The sequence below is a fragment of the Paracoccidioides lutzii genome (assembly GCF_000150705.2).
Source record: "Paracoccidioides lutzii Pb01 unplaced genomic scaffold supercont2.15, whole genome shotgun sequence".
NCBI classification, from domain to species: Eukaryota; Fungi; Ascomycota; class Eurotiomycetes; order Onygenales; family Ajellomycetaceae; genus Paracoccidioides; species Paracoccidioides lutzii.
This window is the reverse complement of record NW_015440961.1, coordinates 105,055-126,581: the sequence shown is the minus strand read 5'-3', so window position 1 is coordinate 126,581 and position 21,527 is coordinate 105,055. Positions and strand designations below refer to the sequence as shown.

The following is a 21,527-nucleotide window of genomic DNA, read 5'->3' as shown; positions in this document are numbered from 1 at the left end:
GATGCTTTATTAGATAATATCTTTTCAACTAGAGTAATGATAGACAGTGAATGTAATGTCTATGATCTTATTTCTCAATTCTACATTAACAAGCATAAGCTTCTGTGTATTGAAATTCCCTCTATTAAAATGATCAGCTTTGAAAACTTTATGATACTCTCCATGAGCATGATGACTGGCATTCAAATTGATATAGATGATCACATAACTGAACAGGCCTTTCTCTATGTGGTGAATAGATTATATGGTCATGATATGTATCTAGGTGACCTCTGGCTAGCCCAGCAAAAGATGACCGTGATCCCTCATCAAAGAATTATGAGATTTGAAGAGAGTGGCATAGAGATAGAGCTTAGTTCAAATGCAAAAGCTGATGTGATTCTCATCTCTGTCATAAGCTTCTCTAGATTTATGAGCACTCAAGAGAAGTGAAACATTGAGATCTTTGCTATCAGTTTGACTGATATTCAAAAGACTCTAGAAGTGAAATCAAAGATTGACTCTAAAGAAAAGCTGCTTGAACATTATCATGAGTTTTTGAATATATTTGATAAAGAAGCCACTGACACTCTACCTCCACTTCATGGCTCAGATAGAGATCATAGAATTGAACTAATTAAAAAGACTAATGATAGCATAGAACAACTCCCTTGGAGCTCATTATATAATATATCTCAAAAGAAACTACTGGCTTTGTGAAAAACTCTTACTGATTATCTAGATAAGAGTTTTATTAGAGTGAGCAACTCTCCTACAGCTACCTCTGTATTATTTGCAAAGAAGTCTGAGAGTAAGCTAAGATTCTGTGTGAACTATTAAGCTCTTAACAAAATCATCTGAAAGAATTGATATTCTCTATCATCAATCAGTGAGACTCTACAGTGAATTGAATGAGCTAAATAATTCACTAAGCTGAACATTATTACAGCTTTTCACAAGATTCAATCATGGAAGGTGATGAGTGAATGACAGCCTTTAGAACCAGATACAGGCTATTTGAGTGGCTAGTTACACTCTTTGATTTGATTAATGCTCTGAGCATGTTTCAAAAATATATCAACTGAGCATTATATAAATATTTAGATGACTTCTGCTCAGTCTATTTAGATGACATCTTGATATTTTCCTCAAGAAGCTTACAGGAGCATTGTGAGCATGTACAAAAGATGCTTATGTGTTTAGAAGAAGCAGGCATGCAGGCAGATATCAGAAAGAATGAGTTTGAAATGAACAGCATAAAATATCTTGAATTCATCATTGAAGCAGGCAAGGGTATATGAATGAATTCAGAGAAGATTAAAGCTATTTTGGAATAGTGACACCTACTACTTTTAAGAGTATATGAAGATTTTTAGACTTTGCCAATTTCTATAGATGATTCATCAAGGATTTCTCAAAGATCATAACCTTACTAATAATTCTTACACACAAGAATATTCTCTTTTTGTGGATGAGCAAGGCTGAGAAAGCTTTTAAGTGTCTAAAATCAATGTTTATCTATGCTCTAATCCTGCTTCAATTTGACTCTGACTATGAGACTATATTGAAAACAGACTTCTCAGATTATGTCTCAGAAGAAGTGCTGCTATAATATGATGAGCAGAGCATTTTACATTCATATATCTTCTTCTTTTGCAAGCATTCACCTGCAGAATACAACTATAAGATTCATGATAAGAAGTTATTAGTAATAATTGAGTGTTTAAAGGAATGAGATGCTGAGCTACAAAGTGTAAAGGAATTCAAGATTCTCACAGATCATAAGAATCTAGAATACTTCATGACTACACACAGACTAAATGAAATACAGCTACATTGAATGGATATTCTCTATCAATTCAACTTCAGAATTGATTACTGATCAAGGAAGTTGAATGCTGGACCAGACACTCTATCACAAAGAGAGCAGAACATGCCACAAGGTGCTGATGATGAGAGAATCAAGCAGAGGCAAGCTCAACTACTTAAGTTTAATGTACTGGCACTTGAAATGGAATCAAGAGTGGCTGCTGCCAGTGTGAAACCTGAGATGTCTCTTCAAGCTCAGTGAAATAAGGCTCACAAAAATGATAAGATTCTGCAGTGTCTGAAGCAGACTCTTTATGAGAAAAGATTCAAATTTTTTTTTGAACTCAGCATTAAGACCTTTGTCTCTAAGTGCTCTTTAAATGAGAATGGAGAGCTTCTCTTTTGATATCATAAGTGAGTACCAGACTTCAAACCTCTTCAAACCAGGTTAGTGCATAAGGCTCATGACTCATCTCTTACTGGTCATCTTGGGTGAGAGCAAATAGCAGGAGTTCTAATATGTAAGTTCTACTGGTCAGGCTATGCTGCTGATATGAGAAGAATGATTAAAAACTATCATCTTTGCAGATCAAACACTGCATGAAGAGATTGATATTAGAGACTGCTTAAGCCTCTCTTCATTTCTGAATGCATATGATAGAAGCTTTCTATAGACTTTATTGTAGACTTATCAAGCTCTAAAGAATATATAAATATCATAGTTATAATAGATAGACTGATCAAGAAGATTATATTAAAAGCAGTTAAGAAAACTGATGTAGAGACAATGACTAGAGTGTTTCTTTGCAACATCATTCCTCAACATGGCATCTCTAAGGCAGTTGTATCAGATTAAGAATCAGCTTTCACAAATATATTTTGAACTCAGATGTGTGAGATATTAGACATTAAAAGATGACTCTTCATAGTCTATCACTCAGAGACTGATGGAGTTACAGAGTGAATGAATCAAATTCTGAAAATCTACCTACACAAGTATATTAGCTTTCAACAGGATGACTAGTGTAAATGACTCCCTCTGACAGAGCTGATCATCAATAATAGAGATGCTGCCTCAACAGATATAAGCTCATTCTTTTTAATACATCTTTTTCACATCTTCTTCATTGATATAGTCAATGCACTCTCTGTTGAAACATCACATAATCTCATTGAGTTTGCAAATGATTATATGAGAAAGACTCACAAAGTGTTAAAGTGAGCTCAAGTAAAAATGACAGATGCTCAGCAATCTCAATAGAACTATGTGAATAGATGAAAAGACTCAGCTTCAAGCTTTTAATCTGAAGATAAGGTCTGGTTGAGCTTAGAGAACATGAGAATTAATCATCTGTGCAAGAAGCTGAATGTGAAATACAATCAATATACTATGCTAGAAAAGATAGAATTTCATACTTACTGACTGAATATCTCACTCAGCATTCATAATGTCTTTAATATAAAGCTTCTACATATGACATTGATAGATTCTTTGCCTAATCAGAGGCAAACTGACTGGCAGCCATTCACTATAGAGATCTCAGAAGAACCTGAGTTTGACATTGAGAAATTTGAGATGAACAAATCTATCAGAGAAAAAAATAATACCTTGTTAAATAAGTAGATTAGACTGAGTCTACATGAAATGACATAAGTCTCCTACAAGAAGTGAAGACTTTGAACACTTGGGAGGCCTCTCAGCAGGCAAAATTAGATGTAAAGAGGGCTTTAAATAGTTGTAAAGACCTGCAACAAAGAGGGAGAAGAGAGGTATTATAAGAGGCTGAACTATTAGATTCACTCTGACTGACTAACTCAGCCAAGTCATCATTTGCACATGCGCACATGATCATGCTATGTGAGCTTGCTTAAGCTCATGTTCTCATCTCATTCTTTTCTTTCCTTTCCCAAGCAATTTGTCCTTGTTATATAGAAAGACTAGCCTCTAGTTCTTAGAGCTTAATTCTATACAATAAGAACTTCAGAGACTATCTATCTGATCAGACTATCAGATCATCAGACTTAATTGAAATAGATGATGAGAATAAATGAGAAATAGATTGTATACTGGCCAGTTGAATAAGCTGAAGCAAGCTGCAGTATTAGATGCATTAAAAGAAGTTTGATGAGAATTCTTCATGATATATTACTCATAACTTCAAGAAATCATCATATATAATATAAAATTTCTATAAGGCCAACTCTACTAAAGCTGAATCACTGAAATATTTAGATGAATGAGTAAGAGCATGAGAGATGAGCAGCTATCTGAAAGATAAAGATGATGATGATCTTTCAGCATGAGAGCATGCCTGTTTCTAGATCAGAGGGTGATATTAGACTCAGCACTGGGGCTAGATTTATCTCCATCACATAACCATACCCCACATGTAACCTAGTGAATCAGTTGTGATCCAGTCACGTGATCATGTGGGCTGTTATAATATGAGCAGACCCTGACATCTCTTTTTCCTCACCAATCTTAGAATTTTGTTACAAAGCAGTTAGCAACACAGAGAGTTTCCTTCTTATGCAGCTCACATTCACTCTCTAACATTATTAATGAATCTCAATTTATTAGAAATTCTACATACTCTAATGAGTATATAGATAATCTTTAAATTATAGATAGATATGATGTTGATCATTAATTAATTTTGAAGATTGATAATTCTAGAAGATTTTTGTTACAGTGATATTTTCTTTACAGTGGGGCGCACTCACTAATGGTGAGTGCGCCTGGCACAGTTAGAAGTCATTAAGTTCATACACTGAAAGGAGATTGTGAAGTTGAGAGAAGAAGTGATTTTTTCTCTTTCAATACCTTCATTTTAACTGATTTTTCATGGTCGTGTTTTTCCTGTTGATTTTGTACCTGTACTTGGCAGTAGGCCTATTATTGTAAATAGTATCGAGTACTCCTACTATGGTGAGTTGGGAGTGTCGAACACTTCCGTCATGTGACCTGTTTTCTACCACGTAGTCGTTCTTGTAGCGTGCAAACTCTGCAATCAATCAAGCTTGTCACTCTGTCAGAACAAGACCTTTCGGCACATATCCAGCATGTTGACTCAAGCGGCAAATGAACCCTCAACTGGACCCAATTCTCCCAAATCCCAGAGCTTTCATACTCAATAGGCATCCTGATGAGTTAAGGCCGGTTCAGCTAGGTACAGGGCAGCTGGTAATAGTTCGACAGCTCTTCCAGAACTTCCGGTCCGGGAAACGTAGAAACAAACTAATTGCACAACCAGTCATTAAATATTATTCCCGTAGTCCGAAATGCAGGTTCCTCTTCGTTTTGGGACATCTTTCAAAATTCGATTTTAACCAAGACCAAGATATGCCAAAACCCTGTCGACGGAGATGGGATCGGCCAGCTGAAATAAACTCCAGCTCGTTTAATTCACGGAGAGGGCAACGAGAATACCAGTGGAAGGCGGATGTATTCATTGACCAAGTCTTCGATGACGCCTCGATAGAGAGTATATCTCCACTCGTTCACATGAGAATTACATTGAAGACTGAGACCCTCAATCCTTGTTTCTAACTTTTTCTCTAAGCTCTCAGCCTAACGCAGTCTGGAAAACTGTCTTTGAAGAAGTGCTTGGGATTTTTAATCATGCCAGTACGGAGTAAGCCTGTAGCTTTTATCAAAAACGTAGATAAACTACGAAAAGCTAGCCACATTATAGCGATGGTTAAATCTACAGCGATACGGAGTGCTTGGCTATCTGGTTAAGCACAACTATCTAAAGTCCTCGCAATTCGGATGTTAATACGGAGTATTCCGTAACGTAATAGTTCACATTAACTAAGGAACCGATGAGATCCATTATATTTAGTTCCATTGGTGCATGGTTATAGGAAAACGCCAGCCGATACTCCGATATACAGGATATATCACACTTCACATTGTACTGAAATTATAACAAAAGCGAACATCATTTCATGGAAAACTTATGAGTCTTCGATAGAGCGATGTAAATGCGACACAAGCGCCCGTGGCGGTAACAAGACAAAAAAACAAAAAAAAAAAATACAATAAGGAGTAGGAAAAGCAACAAAATATTATGAAGAAAAAAAATCCGATATACGCTCGCAGGAACTGGACGCAGGATGGAATGGACGATGGGTGGAATTTGCTTGCGAAGGTTGAACAACTGACAGAATGGAGGCAACAAAAAAAGGAGGAATATGCGAAAAAGAACACACACCGAGAGAAGCAGTCGAGTCAGCGAAGAAAAGAAAGAATGCAGAAAATGCAACCTTGGAAAGAACATTATTCTTCCTTCTTATCAACGTACTGTACATAACAAACATAATAAACCCATCCCGTCTCCTCGATGATTGGACCCAGGCCGACCTAAAAAGCCTCGTTTCTCACCTTCGTTAATAAGACAGGATCGGTGGTATAGATGTCGACAACTAAACACAATTAGAGATCCATTATCATGTCCCGGGTGTTGCTGTTCTTGTTGCCCAGGAATATTCATATTATCTCGCCCGCTGCGATCAAATACTGGCGGCTGATTCGTGTTTTTACCAGGGGAGTGAGGATCTGCACTGTCACCTGACATTGGTGCCTTGCCCTTCACCCTTGAAGGAACGTTCTGACTTCCAACCAAGTCAAGGCGCCTTGCGTACCCACGCTTGGCGTCATCATCCTGTTTATGTTCCCAAGCTTCCCATAGCCATGCCCCCGATCCAGGTCCCCACACTCGCCGTCGACATATTTCACACACTTGCCCTCGCGGCCTCCACCCTCTTTGGCGAAGTTTGGCAATTTCATCTACATGCACAAAAAGGTCCCTATCCAGCATTGCATTGGCCAGGGTAAGAAGAGATTCCTCGTAGGTATAGGCTGAAAATATCGACGCGATCACGGAGCGAAGTTCCGAAAGTGAAGGTGAAGCGGCGGCTACTCGTGTGAGAAACGCTCGCAACACACGCAAGAAAGAGATGTCAGTTTTTTCGCTGGGCCTATCGTTGGACTTTGTCGTGCTGTTCAACAAGGCTGTAAATACTTGCTGAACAAGAACCCGAAAGGAAGAAGAAATTTCTCCAGGTTGAGCACTATCAACCTCCAAAATTGGATCATCCCGTTCGAAGATGGGCAAGGATTTCCTCAGCAATGGTGACATATTGCGTGCTATGCGAACCACAACTTCAATAAGATCGAGCCACAGATTCTCTTCAAATGATAGAGGCTGTTTGAGGATTGCCAATCCCGTTTTGCTTAATTTATTTGGCCCTCGAGATTTCCTGGCTATTTTCGATTGTTGTTGGCAAAGCCAAATTCCAACACGAGTATAGTTACCTAATGATTGGATGAGGTCGGCCACTGCTTCTGCCATGCTTGCGGAATCAGGGCTTTCGTCCGCATTTTGCAACAGCCCTGACAAGCCAGCCTCAAGGGTTCCGATGTGCTTGACAAGCCGGCCCATTGCAGCACGCACTTCCCCTTGACGAGCCAAGAGGATTATTGCAGCATCGATAATCCCACCACTTTCCATTGAAGGGAGTACTGCACTGAGTTTGAGATCGCCAACTTCTAGGATGTCCACGAAATCTGAGACGTGTGAAGAGTCATATCGGCACATAAGTTGTACATAGCGCTCAACGAGTTGATGATCAAATTTCGCCGCAAGCCTAGTCTCAGCAGTGTGTTTCCGCTCTGGCTCGAATAAAGTATTGAGATATGAATATTGTCGGAAAGGATCTTCCTGAAGGACGTGAAGAAACTCTTTATGTAAATCGGGGGCCACTTCCTGGACGGTCTGAGCAGCTTTTTTGACATCAATGTTCGCGATTTCTGAGGCGTGATCCTTCACCACAGCAAGCACCTCACAACGCTGTTTCTTGCTCAATTTCGAGCTCGGACGGAGGCAATCATGGATGCAACCGAAGATCGACTGTTGGTTTTCTGGGTCCTCAAGATAAGTCAATAGAAGCTCAGGAAATTGTTTCTCTGCTTTATAGGTGGATTTCAAGACCCGGTAAAATTTCGCTTGCTTTAACAATGGAATTAAAGCTTGCACATCCGGCGGGTGGTAGATCGACAATAGATATTCCGCACTGAGCTGACAATCACCTATCATTTCCGGATTAGGGTAACGACATAATCTCAAAAGCACTTGTTGAAGGGTAGATCCTGATAAAAGGGTATACTGAGGATATTTCGGTAGATTCCGGGCAATAAACATGTCGAGATAGATGGTGTCTTCTGGGCCGAATTTAGGAGATTCCATAACTTCAAGTAAAATGCTAATTAGATATTGGCGGTTAACAGACAGGCCCGATGCAAATGAATCACAAGAAGCCGTTGTCACCACTCCGTTGCTGGCATGATCAACAGTGTCATTTAAAAAGCTGTCTTCAAAGGCTTCGTTAAGCATGCTCATGAAACTAGGCGTATCGAATTCGAGGATAGTTCGAAGGTCGGAAAAGAAGTCCTGGGAAGTGCCCTTTTTGGAATTTGATGAAGCCTGAGTACTGCCCGAGAAGAGAAATTCATAAATCCCTGCTTTTGCTCTAGAAGCTTCAACATCAGGCATGTCTTCCCCGGTAGGGTAGATTCTTCCAGTTAACACATATGAAAGGTAGGGAAACATCTTCATCACATTTGAATGGTCCCTTGTTTCCACACCACCATTCTTATTCACAGTTCGGCAAGTGTGGTGAATCAAGTGGATGAGTTCAGTAAGTGGTCCGACATAATCGCCTAATGCACGAGTCCACACATATATAAATGCGTCATATAGATTATACTGCTTACAGAGCGAAGTAACCTGGTCAATATCAATCGTTGATGTATCAAGTAGACAAATGATTTCTTCCAAGCGATTGGTGTTATGGTTCGTTGCGTAGTGGGTGATTAATGACTTAACAGCGGTGGGAGGCAAAACCCGAACACTGCCTTGAATGATGTAAGGTTCAAGGATGTCCAAGAATAAGCCTTCGGAGCCATATTCTTCATACCAGCTATAAACTTCGTCGAAGAGAAAGGTGTAATCCGACAACGTATCACATGCTGAAATACAGGAATCGGCCAGTTCCTGCAGCCGGCTCGACTGAATATGCTCGTTGGTTGCTTCCTGGTTTCTCCCAAATACATATTTGACGGATGCTGACATCATGTCCAACAACTTTTCATGCACTAGCTCATGCCGTAAATCATTCTCTTCAGGGAGTCCCACAGTGAGCTTTTCAGTATCGCCTCTGTAATAAGCGGCTGCCAATCGGATGGCCCCAATGTAGTCACCGCCTTCCATAAGGGCCAGTAATCTGTCAGCCCAGTTTGAAAGGCATCCAACTGACATGTCATTGACGCCAAGCAGGAACAGTCGACCTTTATATGCTCGAAAACTCATGTAAAAAGAATCCGCAATTACTCCGTGCATTGATTCATCCTCCTCATCATGCTGCTCAACTAGGGAGTGAAGCTGTTTCGAAAAGATATCCACGTGATAGATATGTTTGTGTATGAGGTCGAAGGAGTCTGTAAGTCGTAAAGTGTTGTCTTCCAAGATCAGGAGTTGCTGAGTTATTGTCATCACTGCGAGCACCGAGCGACTTATCCACTGTACGGCCACAATTGCCTCTTCAGCTCTCCACCTACTTCGAGGTCTAAATTCGAAGCTGGGAGGTTTGTCTCCGTCTGCAGGTTCTGCTACATTCAATTCTGAAACCTCCAATACTGTAAGTACATTCGACCAACAATAAACCAATTTAGATTTCGAGGTTTCCGAATTCTTCCCCTTCAGTTTGATGGCTGGAAACCAAGCAAGCGCAGCCGTAAGCGCACTGTGAGCCACAACTTCCTTTGGTCGAATGGCTTTATACTGAGTTTGTGCAACGGGAGTTGTCGACACAATCACTAACAGGTACGGCGTGAGCATGGCAACTAGCCCAATCGAGTCCGTTGCTTGTTCAACGTTGCCCAGTGGGAGAGGAGAAAACGCAAGAACAGAGCTCGGCTTTCGAGGTCGGCCACCGCCAATAACAGCACTAGGGTACCGTCCCAGAATCCGCGTGGTTCGCACTACACGGCCAACAGCTCCCATACCTCGAGTAGCAAGGTGCGAAAATGCCATGCCATGATCGTCAGCAGAGACCAGTGCGGTATGCCTTGTTCCCAAAAAGCCAATGTGGACAACAGCAACGCCGGAGATGTGACCATTGGATCGCCTGGATTCCATCTGGCCAGCTGATATCGGTTGGATGTGTAGAAATAGGCGCGCAGATTTTGCAATTTCCCAAGTAAAAATATGGCCACCTCCATGGCCAGCCGCAATTGTAGTATGGTCAGCGGATATGGCGAGAGAGGTGACCGGACCACACTCTATAGCTATGTACTATCAGTTCTCGTAATAGGAAACATAGCAGTTTTTTTTTGGAGGGTGGAGGAAATAAAAAATACCTTTTGTTCCAGGACCGATAATCGTTTTAAGATTCTGCTGGTAGTCAAACACTAATATGATTCCCTTGGCCGTCCCGATCACAATTGTGGTAGAGACAGCGATGCACGTAGGTTGGCCGAAGTTCCGTTTGCCCACCTCAGAAAACGCCTGGCCAGTTATTTTCCGAAGTTTCGTCCATCGAACTACTTCCCAGGGCACTGCAGGGCTTTCTGGAAAATCCGGAGTGCTGGAGAGAATTTGACTGGCGAAAGAGGAGTGTCGCGAATGGGGTGCATTAACCGAAGGGGAACTTGGCCGCAGCGCGCTAGGCAGCGACACTGAAAGACGGGATTGAAATCTACGATCAAACGGGCGATGGCGGCTGGGGCTGAGATTGGAAGGAGAACCGTGCAGGCCAAAAGCACTACTCCTCGAGGAAATCATAGAACCCTAACTAGTCAGCTGTTGTTTCGGGGATTTGAAAGACACGGGAAAATCGAACGCAACGTACTTGAACTGACGGGGAGTCATCCGGTATTGATCTGGAATGATTAACACTCCCAGTTTCCCTAGTCCTCTGATGTTGATGTTGATGTGTTGACTCTTCCCCGGATCCATCTTGAAAGGCAGAGCCCAACTCCGCGTCAGCACAGTCTCGACTACTGGTCGCTGATAGCGGGTTATCATCTAGGAATGCATCCTGACCGGGCTCTGCTTCATATTCCTCCCCCTCATCACCCGTATTGATGACATGTCCATTTGGCGTTGGGGAGAGGTGTTCGTGGTCACTGTTCTCCAGCTGTGGTTCATCCTCTCGAGCCCCATCGTCCACCCCCTCAGTTATGGAGCTCATGGGTTGTTTTGTCGAATGACCATCGTTTTTTTTTTCCTTTTTTTTCCCCTTTTTTTGCTCTCAGGCGTACAGAACCCGTATCGGGAATTCCAACGGGAAATGAGATAGTTGCAGGGCAAGAAGTCGCGGACGTAAAGAAGAGCGTCGGCGTAAAATACGATGGGGTGTGGCTCGAGAGTTACTTCGCTGGTGTGGAAGGTCAAACTGAAACTGGGTGGGCTGCCCTAAGACAGTCGCTTGAGAGAGGATATTTCGATATTTCGGGGGACAAGGAATCTTCCAAGGAAGACGGAAGCATGCAGCACATTGACGTCAAATCCAAAGGCTCATCATATGAACTAGCTGAATTATGAATTGCTGGTCAACGTTTCGTGGTGAAAGCGGAGAGAGAAGCACAAGTGTTTTGCGAGATAAGGCGCGTCGGGTTGGGTAAGCAGTTAGTTAATTAGTATTGACCTATTTTAGCTTAGTTACAACCTCATCCGTTGAGCCTTAGTAGGCATCTCACGTGAACACAGCCCGTGCATTTTACTTCCGGGTTTTTAATTCCCAATTTCTCTATCATTAATATGCTGGGCTGGGAGGTTGCGTTTTAAAAATTAAAAGCAGAGTTTGCTGCCTCGATATTTTCTTACATATCTTCATCTTCTCTTGACACATCCCTCCCCTGCGTGCAGCTGTTTCAGATAATTATTCTTGTGCAGTCCTACGCGACTGCATCTATGAAAGCCCTCCAACGAACCCAGTGCCTTGGAGAAGAAAGACTTTAGCTTCTGCCTCGACGGCTTTATGGACCGTGGTTTGTGCACTGTCCAAGCAGCATGGGAAGCATGCCCGGCCCCATCCCTTTGTTATATAAAGTGAATATCCGTTAGTCGGTGGATCAGGTGCCACCCGGGGAAGGGCGCCTAGCCCGTGGGGTGCGGACATGGGCGGGGAATGCAGGATGTTGATCTCCTCCGCTTATACATGGTGCTACCACCTCGGGCTCTATCGGCCTTATAGGATTGTCACGGCTGAAGGCAGGAGATGACCCGCAACAGATCCCGTGCTTCGTGATACCGACTGCTGAACGGCCGCCCTGGGCATATGGCGTTGGCTCCTCCCTTCCTTGGAGTTGGAGCGATCCCCCATATGTTCTATACACACTATACGTGGACTGGTGTCCATTGGATGTCCCATACGGATGGGTACGTTATATACCTCTTCTGGACCTAACGTTTTGCGCATCTCCATACATATCACATTGCAAGCTACATACACTCGTTTTCGTTTTTAGCTTTTTTTAACTTCCTAGTTAGTTATAGACTATCATACGTCTCCAGATACAGCTTCTCAAGATACCGCCCGGCAAGGCTTCCTAGGTATTATCACGCTTGTTGAACACCCGGGCCACTACACCCGCTCCACCCGCTCCACCCAATAGCACATCCTGTCGGCATGCTATTCTCCCTCTACGCCCTACTGATGCTTACCCTGCCACTATGCCTGCTTGCCCAAACCGTATGCAATGGTCATCCTGAATACTGCAACCGTCGCTACACAGACGTGTCCTTTGTCGGAGCTCACAATTCACCTTTCGTGGGCTTCCTACCACAGCACAACCAGGAGATATCTGTGATTAACCAATTAAATCTTGGCATCCGTTACTTACAGGGCCAAACACACCTGAACGCGAGAGGAAAACTGCGCATGTGTCACACTTCATGCTTTCTAGAGAATGCGGGCGGCCTCGATGCGTATCTAAAAAAAGTGAAGTCATGGCTCGACGACAATTCGGACGAAGTGGTCACGCTACTAATTACAAATGGAGACGTGCTGGACGTTTCCAGATTCGACGAAGCGTTCGCGAAAAGTGGCATTGTCCCTTACGCTTTTGTTCCGCCTTCTTCTCCCCATAGACTCAACATGGACGCATGGCCGACTCTGGGGCAAATGATTCGGTCTGGGAAACGCCTTGTCGTCTTCTTGGGTTAGTGTTTGGTGTCCTGTCCCCCTGTCCTTACCTTCTCCTTCTGCCCTTGGGCGAAGGAGATTTTTGCATTTCTAACTGGTGTATGAACGTACCAAAATATATCTATATATATATGTAGATTACGAGGCCAACACGAATAGGTTCCCGTATATTCTCGACCAATTCACTTATTATTGGGAGACGCCGTTCGATACCACCGACCCGCTATTCCTGCATTGCAAAATCGATCGTCCCCCAAATGCAAACCCGGATGGAAGAATGTATATTATGAACCACTACCTGGATATAGAAAGGATTGGTCTTTTGTTTCCTGATCGGTTCTCCGCACCCAGAACCAATGCAGCAACGGGAAAAGGAAGCATCGGGGCGCAGGTTGAGCTATGCACGGCAATGCATGGACGCAAGCCCAACGTCGTTCTGGTTGACTTTCTCAATCAAGGAGATGTGCTTCGAGCGCAGGATATGATGAATGGGGTTTAAAATTATCCTTTCCCCCCGGTTTTCGGAAAGTTCCCCCCACTATCATATGGATTGGCTGGCTTGTTCATATTCGTTTTCAGAAGTGATATCCCGTTTTCCCTGCTTAAATTTAGCAATCGTGTTAGTCTCTAGGTAGCATCTGTATGGGCACGATAAGCATTTGCTATTGTGACCTCCACTGTCAACGTTTGCATTCTTATCATCATCAATAATATTGGTTCCACCCTTGGCGCTTTTGCGAGTCTCCTTAAAGCAACAGTTGTGGTTTAAGGTTTCACATCCTCGACCATTCATAGGCAAAAATATCCCAAGGTTCATCATTTTTTCATTACTCACTTACTTGAAAAAGGTTTCGTGGTATCTGACGTGCTATTTAAATGCATTCATTATGTGTATATCTGTGGTCCGTAATACATAGAACGAATAACAGGGAGGTTAAACTTGGACCTACATACATACATACATACGTACGTACGTACGTACCATGCGGGGCGCTTTAGAAATATTTAAGCTTATTTTAGGTCCCGCTGTTTGTTTGAGTTTCCGCTCGGACATTCGGAGCGTTCAACCGTTAGACTATAATAACCAGTTAAGCAGTTCCAGAACCTGACTGCTAGATGGCTAGTCATCTTGCAAAGATGTTAGCTAACTATTGTTGGGAAACACAAAGCCCATAGGGTATTTGAGTAATCATCAGCCGATCCTTAGTTACTTATTCTGCTATTCAATTTACAGACAGTACTTCAGATTAACGCTCTGCAACCACCCACCCACCCTGTTTCCAGCAACCTTGCATAGAACAGCCCTGTCCTCTTGATAGGTCAACGTCCCGTTCTCGAGGTCGGTCTCTCCGCTAAATATTTCACCCCAAAGTCGCCTTGATATTTACTTGCGCATGTATCACTTGCCCATGCATGCAACTCGGGAACCTCTCTTAGAAACGCTGATTGACAGACCGCATTTGCAATAACGAGGCAATCAAATAAACCATTTTATGCTAAATGCTATTAAATAACCTCCCCCGTTTATTGGCGGTTAGCAATCCATCTACTAAGAAATTGGGCTTTTGATCCTCTTTCTTACTCTCTTTCCTTTTAGTTTCCTATTTTTAACTCTCTCTATACTCGCTCTCTCTGCAACGTTTTTCTTTGCGTTCTCTAACCCATAATAACATGGGCTTACACTGGAGTTTGGTGCATGTACGGTGAATTTCATACGTACACAGGCCTTCTCATTTAACTGCTACGTATTATACTGTTGAACAGGAATCCCTAAAAACAATTGACACGCACATCTGAGGTAGAGGCGTAGGTTTACGAGATAAAAGGAGATAAATATCCCTCCTCCTCGATTTGGCGGCTTGGTCGCTCACTTCTCGTCCTTTATGCGCCCGCTCTCTCCCCAAGGGACATCCCACTCTTTCAAATCCTCTCTTCCTCCTCCTCTTCTTCTTCCCCCCTCTCATTATCCAAGCCAACCTATCCCTACTACGGTTTTTGCACAGTACCAAAAAAAACCAATTAAAATAATATAACCCCCTTCCCGCACCAAAAATGGTCAACCTTCTTCTCCCTCCCTCTTCTCCTCACAGCCTCACAACTCTCACCTTAACCTCCACCATCCCCCTTCAACATCGCACATTCCCCAACACCCCCAGCCCCAGCGGGGCACATACACTCCTCTCCTCCATTACGTGGGCCCCCAAGGCCCCCAAGACGGCTATAACCGCACTTCATTCCCGCATTAGATCACCATAAAAGGCGCATGCAACGCCCGCGAGACCGTGTTGAAGCGGGATGGCAGAGACGTGGGAATTGGCGCTGACTGCTCTGCAAAGTCTGGGTCGTGGTATAGTGTCTATGATGGTGTGACGTGGACGAGGGCAAGCGATGTGGACATTGACCATGTCGTGCCGTTGAGTAATGCGTGGAAGAGCGGGGCGGATAAATGGACAACAGATACGCGAAGGAGCTTCGCGAATGACTTGGAGAATCCGCAGTTGGTGGCTGATACTGATAATGTGAGTGTTTTTTTCCCAATTTGTTTGGGCATGATTGCATATGTATATATCCTGTTCCATAGGTTTTTACTAAGATGTTTGTGCTTTGTGTGTAGGTTAATCAGGACAAGAGTGACTCGGGTCCTGAGAAATGGAAACCCCCGCTTGGTGAGTTAATTCTCGCCTTTGTGTCCTTGATCACTCCCCTTCTACCTTTTTAATGGAATACAAATCACGTCCATTTATATTAAGTAAATTATAACTCCTATAAACAGCATCCTACCACTGTGAGTACGCCTGCATGTGGGTAAAAGTCAAATTCGTCTATGATCTGACGGTCACCCGGCACCAAGAAATCTGCGTTAACTGATATGTTGGGTACTTGCTGATGATTCCCAGTGCTTCTTTGACGTTTTGCAGCAGTCTTTTCCTATGGTTCAATATATACAACTACATATTTTCATTTCTAGAGACGATTGCTTGCACTGAGAAAATGGCTATCAGGTGAATTGACGGCTATGGCCATTGATGCTCAGTGAGGTAGTTATACGAACATTTGGTTCGTGATTTCTTCATCGACATTTCCTAGGCTGTATAACAGGGTTTTTACATTGTTCTACTCCATTCTCTCCCTGACATTCTTCGTAAATCAGGAAAAGAGAAGTCAGCAGAGAAGCAAAAGGAGCGAATTTTTAACGTTTCAACAGTATGAAAGCTGGGTTTTAACAGACAAGAAACTACTAACATAAAGCCTAAATTTTATTCACTTAGGGCATAAAGTATTGATACTCTGCCTCTCTTTGGTATTACTTTACCAATATAGGAAATCAGTGAAATAAAAGGAAGAACAAGAAGCAAGAGAAAGAGTAGCAAAATACAAAAGAAAAAAAATCATACATTATACATATAAAAAAAACTCGCAAAACACAGTCCCAATTCTATGTATGATATCCATAATCCAGTCAAACCAATTGAACACCTAAAAAAAAAAATGGATTAAAAACATATTTATTTTTCTGGTATACAATGTGTGTTTACCAGTTCAGTTCCATAACCCAGGTGATTATTTGCAACAGCACCCTGTTTAAAAATAGATAAAAAAATTAAATAAAAAATTAAAGGTTAAGAAAAAGAGAGTTTGCACCAGCATGTTAGACCAACATGCAAAAAAATAAAGAAAAGGGCTAAGATCCTGACAGACAAACAAACAAGTACAAGCCCTAAGAAAGTAAATTCTTAAGAGATGGACTTGCGCTAGCCCCTGAACCCGACCCCGACCCTGATCCAGCTACGGGTCCATTTACACCATGGAATCGCCCAGAACTACTCGGCCTAACAGGTGCCGGGCCGGGGCCGCTGCTGTGCGCAATGTTTTCATCACCGGCGGCAGGTGTAGCTGGGCACTGCGGGTCAAGGTTGCGGCGTGTAGAGGAAGGTGATGGATGGCTCGGAGCAATGGAGCGCTCGACTGAAAACATACGGGGACCGGGTGGTGGAAGTGAGCTCAGAGTATGTGGCGGGGAAAATTGTGAGGCTGGCGGGGATGTGGTGGTGGTATATGGTCGGCTCGGTTGAGGGGAATGTGGTGGTGGTAGGGGGACGGGGCTATAAGGACTTTGATGGGCCGAGAAGGTATGGGGGGGTGGAGGGGGAGGGACGTTGTTTGTATAGTGCTGTGGAGGTGGGGCCTGGTGGTGTGGTTGGATAGAAGGATGATAACCGTTCAAGTGAGGTGGCGGAGGTGGAGGTGGAGGTGGAGGAGCACCATGGAAGCTTCGTGGTCCGAGTGACTGGAGGCCGTTGGACGGGGGACCACCAGCTGGTATGCCATTGAGCATGAGAGAGGGCCCATAGTCGTTTGATTGTTGCTCGTACTCCGGACGCCAGTCTGTGGAGCTATGGCCGTGGCCGTGTATTGGGACGATGGGGGGAATGGGTAGATTTGGCTGCTGGGGTGTTGGGTGGGCATGTGGATGTGGCGACGGGGAGTATCGGTTGTTAGGGAACTCTGAAGCACGGGCCGCAGGAAGACTGGGATCACGTTTAGCCGTGTATGGGGAAGGTCGCGCTTCGGATTCTAAGGGCGATGCCGACAGCTTTTTGACATGGCATTTGTGGCATTCGTGCAATGTCCTAGTAGGATTTGGATGACATGGCAGTGAGCCTTGATGTGACGTAATCATGCGGTCTGCATCGGTCAGAGCGATGTCTCCATTCATTATGGATGGTGTTTGATATGGGGATGCCGTAGTTGGGACCGCATGGGAACCGTCGATTTGACCAACACCGTTCATCAATAGACGACTGTCCCCAGATGATTCGACTGTCCACCATTTTGGGCTGAATGTTGAGTTGCAATTTACGCAAGTTTTGTTGCCCGCGGTGTTTAAACTCTGGCCGCTGACATCACCTGCGGTGTGATTACTTCCTATACTAGGGGAAGATGATTCCGCTGACACCCTAACAGTTGCATTACTGCTATCCTTGCTCCCATGATGCAGAGAAGCAGTGCCATTTACGGAGATCCGCCGGTTGTGAGCAATGTGCAGGCCGTTTTGAATCGATACCCCAACAGACTGTTGAACATGCGCGGCTTTCCGTACCGTACCCGTCAAAGTGAGATCAGCTTGCTTGGAAGTCTGGCAATAAAGTTGCAATGCATTCAGCCCCTGGATCTCGCTAGGTTCACTCATTTCATGGACAACTGTTGAAATGGTGTGGTGGGGGCACCAAATCGCAGGCGTGACAGCACCAGCCTCATCACCTAATTTCATCATGTGAACAGCATCGCGTCGACTGCTTTTTACCGGAGTAATATCGAAACCAAAAATGTAACCAGACTGATGCGCACATCCAACATGAAACCGCGCATTGCAAGAAGTGTTGTGACAAGAAACACAAGCTCCTTGCCGCGTCTTGCAGATTTTGCAAATGTCCTGATACCTTTCAGCTGGTACTAGGCCTAACCCTTCAGCCGGCTCCAGCTCCTTTGCGTTTCCAAACTTTATCTCAGGCATCCAAACTGCACAGGTGACATGAACCCAATTATTACCAGCGGTTCGTTTGAGCGGCTCGCGTGGACCCGTCGGTTTACCAGCCTCCTTTTGCCGTATCTTGTAAAGCTTGCTAGCTTCCGCCACCATCTCCTTCTCCAGCCGCTCCTTTTCACGCTCACGGTCTGTTTTCTTTTTGTGTGAGACCCTGGGAGGTTCCATTAGCTCATGCTCAGTGTACGTAACCGGACACAGAACGCATTCATATGACGTGGAAATAACGGGATTCCTATCGTTTGAACACATATCACAGAACCATTTCGATGAGTTCCACGAAGGGTTCACGCCGTAGCACGCTCGATGAACGGTCAAGCGGCAATCGCGACAGGATAGATGCTGATCGCCCATGGGATCCATTTTGCTGCACACCGCGCACGGAAGTGTCTTCACCCTTGGTGGCTCGGGTGCAATTGGTGGTGGTTCAGCGGGTTTTTCAACCACCTTCTTTTTCGGAACAGGATCTGCGGGAGTATTGGTGGCCTGAGCGTTACCATTCTGGTCCAATGATGATTTCGCCTTTTTCCTAGGTGGTTCCGAAGGGGGTGGTGGGACGTTCACATCCGCAATAACGGGAATTCCCATCGCAGTAGCTGTCGCTGCGGTCGTGCTGTTGATTTTGACATCTGTTTCCGACGAAGTGAGGAGCTGGACGAGTAGCTCTTCTTCATAGCGTCGACGCCACGACTTGCTGCCCCCCTGTCCAATCTTCTTAACGACTTCGTCCGCATCTTCCCACTGAATACCGTACTTTCGCCAAAGCACAGCACATCGTGAACATATGGCAACAGTGAGACTTTGCACCGCTTTATCACGTTTAAGGTCTACAGGAACAGTGGTACCAGGAGGCGTTCCGGGGGCACGCCTCCATAATCTTGAAGATCTCGTCGAGCAAAATTTGCAAGTGAAGCCCCGTTTTTTGTCCTTGGCTTTCTCATTGTCAAATGCAGAATCATCATGGTCATCTGCGACATCATCAACTAGTTTCACCGCATTATCTGCTTGTTTTGCAGCTTTCTTTCCCCGCCGCCCATCAAAATTGCCCCAGATCTGACGCCCTTTCTCCGTCTTTTTCCACATGTAATAATATCGAACAATGTGACGATGGGGAACGGTGCCGACATGTTTCGTCACATTGCGAAGCTCCGATCCATATTTTGCAACTCCACTCTCAAATGCTTTAATCTCTTCTGGACGGAGATACGGTTCCTTGAGATCTGAATACTTATTGACTCGTTTCAGTTTTGCAAGTGCAGCATCCACATTGAAATTTTCCTCATAGAGGAGAGCAAGAGCTTTGTCCAAGAAATTAGTGGAATACTTTTCCACTTTGAGAGAAGGCGCGATTTCTTTGGCTTTAGCCATATATTCGTCCACAAACTTTTCACGGTCTGTATCGCTTAGTGAAGTTTCAGAGGCATCGTCTTCTCCACGAGATGGAAGTTGTGAAGCTTCGGGCATCTTGAATTCCAATTCTGCGGTGCGAATCTGTTTCCCGTTTACCGTAACCGGTTCATCTTCTCCACGGGGAATATATCCTACAGGTTCATCTTGGATCCATTTTGGCCTCTTAGCTCGTTCTGCTTTCTCCGCCTCTATCGCAGCAACGGCTTCTTTAGAGAGCTTGAGATCCTTTTTATTGTTCGATTTGACGTTCTTTTTTCTCGGTTCAGCAGTTTTGACATATTGAACTGGGTGGCCGTGCCATGGAATAACGTTAGCTTGATGACGAGGACCTATTCGAGAACTTGCACGAGGGTATATCCTGTCGTCATAATCCAAAGCATCTTCTACTCGACAATGTATCCCCAGATACCTAAAAGGCCACAGTTTTGCCTGAGCAATTTGCTCACTGGTGGCGGGTCGAACGATATCAGGTAGAGCAGGGGTGCTTCGCTGTGTGACTTCTGCATGAGCGGCAGGATCCTCCTCTTCTTCCTCGATAACTTCTGGTTCAGTTTCGATTGACGCATCTCCGATGATAGGGGTATTTCTCGCTTCTAGCTTTCGCTCCTGGGCACGACTGCACGCTGCGCAAGCCCACGCAAATCCTCGAGCCGGTTTCTTTTGTAGTACAGGACGTACACAATACATGTGGTAAGTGCTGTGGCATACAGCACAATCAACCGAATCCATGCTAGGTAATAATATTAGCCACTGAAAACGAAGAAAAAAAAGTTATGCAGAAATGGAACAGGGCGAATATTTGCATACTTCGCGGCATATAAACTACATTTTTTGCAGGTTTTAACTGCACTGGTCAGGTCCTTTCTGCGGCCTAACTCAACTAGGACGTATTTCCACCGCTCATCCAGGACCTTCTTGACATGTTGAGGAACATTGATAACCGTAGTTGTAGGGATAACCTCGTAATATCTCTGGATGTACCGATCATACATTTTCTCAAACCAGAAGCAATCCTTGGATTTTCTGAACTCGTCGAGATTTGAGATTTCGGACAGATGTTTAATTTGGCATTTGCCACGCAGTGACGATAAAGGGCAGGTATCCGAGTGCATTGAAGCAAACACGACACGTAGATCGGCGGCTTTACGATGGATGTCCCGTGGTCGGTAATACCAATTAACTCTTATGCTTTCGATAGGCCCATCGGGATTATCTTTGGATGGTAGGAATTCCATAATGCGAGCAAGGTAGTAGGGTTCGCCGGGGGGTTCGCAAACCAAATATACATGGTCTAGCATGGAGACGTTAGAAAGGCCAAGTCAAACACCCAGAGCAAATAAGCAGAGGTAATCACAAAGGGCGCATGAAATTGCGAAGCGGTCTCATATCACAAGATTACTTACCATTTACACTGAGGATCGTGCCATCATCTGCTATCAGCTTTCCCTGTTTTAGATATGCCCGACAGTTATTGAAAGACATCATGTTACGCCCATGAGATTTCCGGTCGTCTGGAGATACATTGGCGAGTGCGATAAACTTCTTAGTGGACGCAGAGGAGGTAGTGTTCGGG

At 44.1% G+C, this 21,527-nt stretch overlaps 6 protein-coding genes across 6 annotated transcripts; 3 read left to right on the top strand and 3 right to left on the bottom strand.

Annotated features, from left to right (window-relative positions):
- Positions 1-4,870: 4,870 nt before the first annotated feature.
- On the top strand, positions 4,871-5,530 carry PAAG_05570 (hypothetical protein; the record flags this gene model as incomplete). The annotated part of the gene is made up of 2 exons (XM_015845621.1): positions 4,871-5,273; positions 5,352-5,530. The coding sequence occupies 2 exons, from the start codon at positions 4,871-4,873 to the stop codon at positions 5,528-5,530; spliced, it is 582 nt and encodes a 193-aa protein (XP_015699847.1).
- A 556-nt stretch (positions 5,531-6,086) lies between these two features.
- Positions 6,087-11,043, bottom strand: PAAG_05569 (hypothetical protein; the record flags this gene model as incomplete). The annotated part of the gene is made up of 3 exons (XM_015845620.1): positions 6,087-10,138; positions 10,211-10,640; positions 10,702-11,043. 3 exons carry the CDS (start codon positions 11,041-11,043, stop codon positions 6,087-6,089), a joined length of 4,824 nt encoding a protein of 1,607 aa, XP_015699846.1.
- Positions 11,044-12,483: 1,440 nt separating this feature from the next.
- Positions 12,484-13,498, top strand: PAAG_05568 (hypothetical protein; the record flags this gene model as incomplete). Its single annotated transcript, XM_002792237.2, has 2 exons — positions 12,484-13,015; positions 13,137-13,498. The coding sequence occupies 2 exons, from the start codon at positions 12,484-12,486 to the stop codon at positions 13,496-13,498; spliced, it is 894 nt and encodes a 297-aa protein (XP_002792283.1).
- A 42-nt stretch (positions 13,499-13,540) lies between these two features.
- On the bottom strand, positions 13,541-14,053 carry PAAG_12062 (hypothetical protein; the record flags this gene model as incomplete). The annotated part of the gene is made up of 2 exons (XM_015847602.1): positions 13,541-13,744; positions 13,982-14,053. The coding sequence occupies 2 exons, from the start codon at positions 14,051-14,053 to the stop codon at positions 13,541-13,543; spliced, it is 276 nt and encodes a 91-aa protein (XP_015702752.1).
- A 998-nt stretch (positions 14,054-15,051) lies between these two features.
- On the top strand, positions 15,052-15,867 carry PAAG_05567 (hypothetical protein; the record flags this gene model as incomplete). Its single annotated transcript, XM_015845619.1, has 4 exons — positions 15,052-15,191; positions 15,302-15,518; positions 15,614-15,665; positions 15,773-15,867. 4 exons carry the CDS (start codon positions 15,052-15,054, stop codon positions 15,865-15,867), a joined length of 504 nt encoding a protein of 167 aa, XP_015699845.1.
- An 850-nt stretch (positions 15,868-16,717) lies between these two features.
- On the bottom strand, positions 16,718-21,439 carry PAAG_05566 (hypothetical protein; the record flags this gene model as incomplete). The annotated part of the gene is made up of 3 exons (XM_015845618.1): positions 16,718-20,684; positions 20,762-21,245; positions 21,358-21,439. The coding sequence occupies 3 exons, from the start codon at positions 21,437-21,439 to the stop codon at positions 16,718-16,720; spliced, it is 4,533 nt and encodes a 1,510-aa protein (XP_015699844.1).
- Positions 21,440-21,527: the final 88 nt, after the last annotated feature.